Below are 7,330 nucleotides of genomic sequence, written 5' to 3'. Positions count from 1 at the left end.
CATTGCTTCTGGGGCACCTGGCACTGGTCACTGTTGGAAACCAGGACACTGGGCTAGATGGACCTTTGGTCTGACCTAGTATGGCCGTTCTTATGTTCTTATGGTTGATGCTGATCAGGGAGCTCAGCAGGGAGCTGGAGCATGAACAGAAAAGACATGGGGGCTGTATTGCTTAATGGGGATCTGGGCTGATGTAGGGAGCTACCTCCTGCTCAGGGCCGGCTCCAGACCCCAGCGCGCCAAGTGCGCGCTTGGAGCGGCATGCCGCGGGGGGCGCTCTGCCTGTCGCTGGGAGGGTGGCAGGCGGCTCCGATGGACCTCCCTCAGGCGTGCCTGCAGATGCTCCACCCGAGCCGCGGGACCAACGGACCCTCCGCAGGCACGACTGCAGGAGGTCCACTGGAGCCGCGGGACCGGCGACCGCCAGAGTGCCCCCCGCAGCATGCCGCCGTGCTTGGGGCAGCGAAATTGCTAGAGCTGCCCCTGCTCCTGCTGTCTCTATTTAGGTGGCTGGGACTGTATGGGAGCCAGTGCCCTCTAGAAGGCAAAGACCACAAATCCCATTCCCTATAACTCCCTTTGGGGGGGGGTTCCCTTACAGCTGCCGTGATGCTGGGACTACTCCCTGCACTCCCCTGCCTGCTCCTCCTCTCTCTGATGGGCCCCAGCTCTGGCTCCGATGACAACAGCACTGTGGTGCTCACCACCAGCGGCCCCATCCGGGGCAAGCGCCTCCAGGCGGGCTCCAGCACAGTGACGGCCTTCCTGGGGATCCCCTACGCCGAGCCCCCCGTGGGGGCCTTGCGCTTCCAGAAACCGCTTCCCCACCAGCCCTGGAGCCAAGTCTTGGAGACCACCAGCTTCGGCAATGTCTGCCCGCAGGTTCCACTTCCTGGTTACCCTGAGGCCAAATTATTCACACCCACAATGCCACAGTCTGAGGACTGCCTCTTCCTCAATATCTGGGTGCCCCATCCCCAGCCTCCTGACCCAGCCCCCATCCTCATCTGGATCTACGGCGGTGGGTTCTTCAGAGGGGCAGCCTCCCTCGAGCTCTATGACGGGCGCTTCTTAGCCGCCACCGAGAACGTGATTGTGGCCTCCATGAACTACCGGCTGGGGGCGCTGGGCTTCCTGTCTCTGCCTCCAGCCGCCCCAGGGAACGCCGGCCTGTGGGACCAGCGCCTAGCGCTGCGCTGGCTGCGGGACAACGCAGCTGCCTTTGGTGGGGATCCAGCCCGTGTGATGCTTTCCGGCCACAGCACTGGGGCTGCCTCAGTCGGCTTCCATCTTCTGTCCCCGGGAAGCCAGTCCCTTTTCACCCGCGCCGTGATGCAGAGCGGATCCCCAACCTCTCCATGGGTTTGGACTTCACTCGAGGAGGCCCAGGAGAGAGGCCGGAGGCTGGGCCAGCTGCTAGGCTGCGCCGATGGTGACGACATCGCCCTGGTGGGCTGCCTGCAGGGGAAGGAAGCAGGGGAGTTCCCCAAACGTGAGATCTCCGTCTTACGCCGCAAGGACCTGCTGGGCCTGCCCTTTGTGCCAACAACAGATGGGGATTTTCTCCCTGATTCACCATCAAGACTCCTGCAGGCTAAGCAGATCCAGCCTATACCCATCACAGCTGGTTTCACTGCCAACGAAGGCTCCTACCTAATACTCTTTAGTGCCCGCACCTTACACCCGGAGAACGCCAGCAACATCGGTATGGAGGAGCTGCTGCAGGTGTTGAGGCTGCTGGTGCCAGGGGCACCAGAAGAGGCCGTCCAGGCTGTGGCTCGGTGGTACAGCCAGGAGGGGGAGGATCAGGGCGAGGCACAGTATCGATGGGCCATGGAACAGATCGTTGGTGACTACGCCGTTGTGTGCCCAGTAGCCGAGGTGGCTAGGCAGGCAGCAGAGGCCGGCAATCCCGTGTTTGTCTACAGCTTCGACCAGCGCCCCAGTGTATTTTCCTCAGCAGAATGGACAGGGGTGCCACACGGCTCTGAGATCCCCTTTCAGTTCGGAACTGTTTGGTCCCTGGCAGGAGCCAACTCTACGCACACAAAGGCTGAGGAAGTCCTGAGCCGCACGCTGATGCAGTACAATGCAGAGTTCGCCAGGACCGGGTAAGGGAATCCCCCACAATCCTCTGATCCCCTGAGCCAGACCAGGAGAGCAGCTGTCACTCTTTGGCCAGGGGAACACAACATCCAGGAAGACCCGGCTCAATGCCATGGCAAAGAACAGGTCCCTTTGGGAAATAGTTAATCTAATGGGTTGAAGCCCATGACCTAGAGCTGATCTTACTTCAGGGAGGTAAAATCTGAGCCCCCTGAGTCCAAGCTAGTGATAATTCCCTTCTTCCCTCACCAGGATGTCGGTGATCCCACAAATACACGCATCCTCATTCAAGGAAACATGGCTTTTAGCTAGGGGATGTGTCCGTGCTACAAACACTATACAGGCATGGCTACGTCAGCTCATCATGTCAATACAGCCTGCAGCAGTAAAAGGGGTTGCTCCAGCAGTGGAGGAACATCACCTGCCCAAAAATCAGAAGCGAAATTAACAGTAGCGTCTTTCCATTGACATAACTACAGCTACCCTAGGGGCTAGGTCAGCACAGCTGTGGCAGTCAGGTGTGTGGCTTTTTCCACATCTCTGACTGAGATAACTGTGGCAATTTAGCATTTAAGCGTACACCTGGCCTTAGCTACCAATAGATCCTCCCTTCCACCAAAAACAAGCAAGCAAGACTCCAAAAGAAATCTTTAAAATTAAAACATTCCCCATTCTCATCTTAACCACCCAGTTTGGATCCGTTCACTCCCAAATTAGGGAAGTGAAGAAAACAGCTGTGAAAATTAAAAAGATAATATCCAACACATAGAAGAAAAGGGAAGTTGATATTAACGAATATAAATCAGACATTAGGAATTGTAGAAAATTGATAAGAGAAGCAAAGAGACACAGAGAGAAATCTACGACCAGCAGAGTTAAGGACAATAAGGAGTTCTTTGAATATATTAGGAAACTAGAATTCTGACTATGAGATTGGTCCATTACTAGCTGGAAATGGCAGAATTATCAATCGTAAGGCAGAAAAGGCAGAACTGTTCAATAAATAATTCCGCTCTGTATTTGGGGAAAAAACAGATACTATAGTCTCATTGCATGGGGATAACACTTTTTCTATTCCACTAGTATCTCTGGAGGATGTTACATAGAAACTACTAAAGTTAGACATTTTTAAATTAGTACACCCTACATCCATGTGTTTTAAAAGAGCTGACTGAGGAGCTTGCTGGCCTATGTTGATTTTCAATACATCTTGGAGCACTGGGAATGTTCCAGAAGACTGGATGATAGCAAATGTTGGGCCCATTTATAAAAAGGGTAAATAGGATGACCTGGGTAACTATAGGGCTGTAGCAAAATTGCAGCCAACTCAGGGCAGCTTGTGGCTTCAATCTCATGGAGTGCAGTGGGACATGGTGGCCATTTTTGGTTAGGGCACCATGTGACATTGTCCTATTTGGAAGAACAAGTGAGAGAGGCCATCTTAAATGAGGGCAAATGGTGGCTTCAGACAATCTACCTTTTTAGAGCTTTTTATTGGTGCCCCCATAATCCCTAACACTTCAGTGGCCTTCCCTGCCCCCCCCCCCACACATATTGTTCAGTTCCCCACTCTACCCCTCCCAATTTCTCTGAGCACAAATGAAGTCCATATTCCCTGAGTGTGGCTTCAGTCCCAATCCAAACAATGGGAAACAGTGGCCATCTTTCCTAGGGTCAGTCTCTCTTTGGAAAGGGCTGGAGGCCAATGGTAGCCATCATGACTCATGGCAGCCTGTGGCTTCAATGTCATCAAGATCAATGGGAAATAGCAGCCATCTTTATAAAAGGAAACCTGTAGTGTCACCCCATATGAGGAGGACAGGCGGAAGCAGCCATCTTAACTTAGGGCAGCTTTTTTTTTCCCCATGCTTTTTGGAAACAATAAGGATGGCAGCCTTTTGGAAAGGAGCCAAACTTTGCAAATTGGCTCCTAATGACCCCTGCCTCCAGGATGTCACACTTTGGCCAGAGCAAGTTCTCAGCCTTTCCAAGCCCAGGTACTAACCTCTATGTGGTGTGTTTAATTTCTCCCCAGGATGCTCACAGGGGATGAGGGCAGGGGAAGGAAGTGGACCCAGTATGACCCCATAAAGCAAAACTTCTTCCACATCAAAATAAACTTGGCCCAGATTAAGGAGATACCCCGCACGCAACGCTGCAGCCTCCTAGCATCACTGCTCGCAAAGGAGCCGAGCCCCACAGGTGAGCATCACCAGGGTGAGCCGACAGCATCCCTAGAGAGGAACGGTCTGTTGTTCCCCATTCCTCTGAGCCAGCCACTCGCCCCCCCCCCACTCCTGGGGTTGGATTGGAGCTGGCACCTCATGGGGGGGAAGGACCCCAGATCACATTCCCATTTCCATGAGATCTCCTGGCCTCCTAGAGGTTCCCCATTCTCCTACCTGGGGGAGATCTCACATCCCCTGAGGACTCCAGAACCCATCTGCTGCAGGGAGCCACAGGTTCTGACCCATCTTCACTAGGTAGGATGATGACACCCATGTTTCCTGTACCAGCACAACCCCAATGCCCCCATTCCAGCTAAGGGAGCTTGAGCTCGGAGTGGGATTCCCAGCAAGATGAGTGGGAGTAGAGGGACGGATCCAATGACAGAGGGAACTGGGGGCAGGTGGCCTGCAGTGTCACTGAAGAGAAAAGAGGCAATGAAAGAAACACAACTGACTCTTGGGAGGGGCACAGCTTCTGTTTAACTGTGTAGCACAGGCAGCGAAGGAAAATCCAATAGTCACTGGGAATCCTGTGTGCCAGGGGACCTCTTATGGGCGGCAGAACAGAGCCTTGCACATTGGATACCGGGGTTCACAGATGCTACAAAACACGGGAACTCCACCAGCACAGCATCCTCTACTGCTACAATATAGCAATGTGGGGGTATTGGGGAAAGCTCTGATTGTGCGGGGACAGTCCCCTGCTGAGCCCCCCATGCCTCTCTCTGCAGCAAAGCACCCCCTGGTGCACAGGGATTAGCACTGACCGTAAGGGGAGAGCACCCCATATTGAGCCCGTGCAGCACCTGGTTTCCCCTGCAGGTCTCCCCTCCCATTTGCAACTAGACCAGACGCTGCATAGTCTGAGCTCATCCCTGCTGCTGTTAACCCCACTTGCTGTGTGTCCCGCAGGAGCAGAATCCGGACGTGCCCAGCCCGGGGGGCCGTGAATGAAGAGCTGAGCAATCCCCTGAAGAAACCCTCCCTGCAGACAAAAGCATCCAGTGCTTACTAGCACCTGCTGATTCACTAACAAGGATCCTGCTAATAAACCTCCTGGGAATCCACAGATTCACCCTCCCTCTGTAACTCCTCCACCTCCAGTGCATTAAAGCATATTTAGTGTGTAGACAGTATTCTGGTGTGTGAGCTTGATTAGCTGCTTCTGAGTAGTGGGGGACAAGGAGAGTGTGTGTGAGTGTGTTGGGGGTGTGTGGAAGTTAAGTGGTGAGATAATGGGCAACAGAGATTACATGGAGAGGTAAATGATGCTCTGGGGTTTGAAGAGGCAGATGACAAAGCCCAGAGATCACATGATGCACCCAGAGCCCTAATAAGAACCCAAGAGTCCTGACTGCCCGACCTCCCCACTCTAATGCACTAGACCCCACTCCCCTCTCCGAGCTGGGCTAGAACCCAGGAGTCCTGGCTCCAAGCCCCCTGCTCTAACCCACTGGACCCCCTACCCCCCGTAGCGAGTGCTCAGTGGACAGTGAGGAAGAGCCCTACGTACCAGGGAGTGTTGGGAAATTGGCAATTATAGGATACAAGCAACAGAGACAGGTTTTTAACCAGCTAGTTGGCAGCACAGACGACAATCGTCCCGCCATTCCCGGGAAGGAGAGGAGGCACAGGGAGAGCTCCCCACACGCACACAGCACCCTGTCCCCACAGCCCACATCCCGGCACAGATCCCCTCTGTGGAGCCAGGAATATGTGGTCCAATCAGCTCTCAGCCTACCTGCTCCAGGACTGGTGGAGTTTGGGATGGGGCATCTGCCCACCCTGGGGGGCTGGGCTTGTTACGCTGGGTTTCTCAGAACCCAAAGCCATGGTAACTTACCTGTTTCTTTCCAGGTGGTTTCAGGAATAAATCAATGGGAGCACAGCTCATCCATCTGATAGATAATTGGCACAAGCAGGAGTGTGCACGTGCACACACACACACACACACACACACACACACAGAGTCACAATATGTTTAGAGCATTTCAAACCGTGTATATTTCCCTAGCGTGACGAAATGGTTTGGCGGAACCAGCAGCCGGGTGTCCGACAGGCGCTCTCCTCCTTCTTAGTGCTGCAGAGCTTAGATGTCAGGTCCTTGCCCAGAGAGAACTTCCCTGGACTGCTCCAAAGCAAATTCTTTTGTCTAATCTTTTATAGCTAACTTGAAACAAAGCACGGAGCTAGTGACCCCTGGAGGGTCAGCATAGCAACCTCTGCTACATCACCAATTCTCATGTCAACAAACTACTCCTTAGCTCCAAACATTTCTAGTCATAACAACCATATGCCAGGGGCACTTACAACCATATTTACAATCTGTTAAAGTTCTGTCCCATTCGGATTAGCAAACTGCAAGCATGCAGCTCTTTAGCCTTGCCTCGCAAAGGCCTAAGATTTTCCTAGCTATGGGATGTTTCATTTTCAGCTGGCAGTGGTTGAACACACAAGAGGGGCTGACTGCAGTACTAGAAAATTCTGGGGTACACGCAGGAATGTCAAATTCTAGGGCAACAGGCTGAGGCTGCACAACTCACTGCGTACTGATGGGAATGACAAAAGCTGGAACCAGAGCCTTCCACAGGGTACAGGTCCCATATCTCTTTCCCCATCCCCTGAGCCAGCCAGTCCCCGACTCACTCTGGGGCTGGATCAGGACCAGCCGCCCCTAGGGGGAAAGGGCCATATCCCATCACCTAATCATTGTCCTGGAAGCTGGAGCTGGTGGTGCAGACCCCTAGAGCATGTGGGATTGACATCATTCTTGCAAACTAGCCACCGGGCCCGACCTTCTTATTTGAAATTCGAGCTTTCCTTCTTCCAGGCGGACCACCCGATGAGCCCGGCCTGCCCCATTGCCGCACAGAGAGGGGACATGACTGACCCAGCATCAGCCAGCAGAAGCATGGCCGAGGAAAAGACAGATCACAGGGCCGCTGAGTCCAATTCTCCACCCTCTCCAGGGCCACTACAGAGCTCCACTATCCCAC

General features: G+C 53.7%; 1 protein-coding gene across 1 annotated transcript; it reads left to right on the top strand.

The window, feature by feature from the left end:
• Positions 1-609: 609 nt before the first annotated feature.
• Positions 610-5,332, top strand: LOC123346193 (acetylcholinesterase-like). The gene is made up of 3 exons (XM_044983450.1): positions 610-2,111; positions 4,142-4,308; positions 5,247-5,332. The coding sequence occupies exons 1-3, from the start codon at positions 610-612 to the stop codon at positions 5,282-5,284; spliced, it is 1,707 nt and encodes a 568-aa protein (XP_044839385.1). The 3' UTR covers positions 5,285-5,332.
• The last annotated feature ends 1,998 nt before the right edge of the window (positions 5,333-7,330 follow it).

The sequence above is a fragment of the Mauremys mutica genome, chromosome 12 (genome assembly GCF_020497125.1).
Source record: "Mauremys mutica isolate MM-2020 ecotype Southern chromosome 12, ASM2049712v1, whole genome shotgun sequence".
NCBI classification, from domain to species: Eukaryota; Metazoa; Chordata; order Testudines; family Geoemydidae; genus Mauremys; species Mauremys mutica.
This window is presented reverse-complemented; position numbering and strand designations above follow the sequence as displayed.

Bases quoted from the DNA above. Each gene is read 5' to 3' on its own strand.
- LOC123346193 (XM_044983450.1), top strand. From the start codon at position 610: ATGCTGGGACTACTCCCTGCACTCCCCTGCCTGCTCCTCCTCTCTCTG. The intron at 2,112-4,141 runs GTAAGGGAATCC...ATTTCTCCCCAG, and splicing joins GCAGAGTTCGCCAGGACCGG to GATGCTCACAGGGGATGAGG. The intron at 4,309-5,246 runs GTGAGCATCACC...TGTGTCCCGCAG, and splicing joins AAAGGAGCCGAGCCCCACAG to GAGCAGAATCCGGACGTGCC.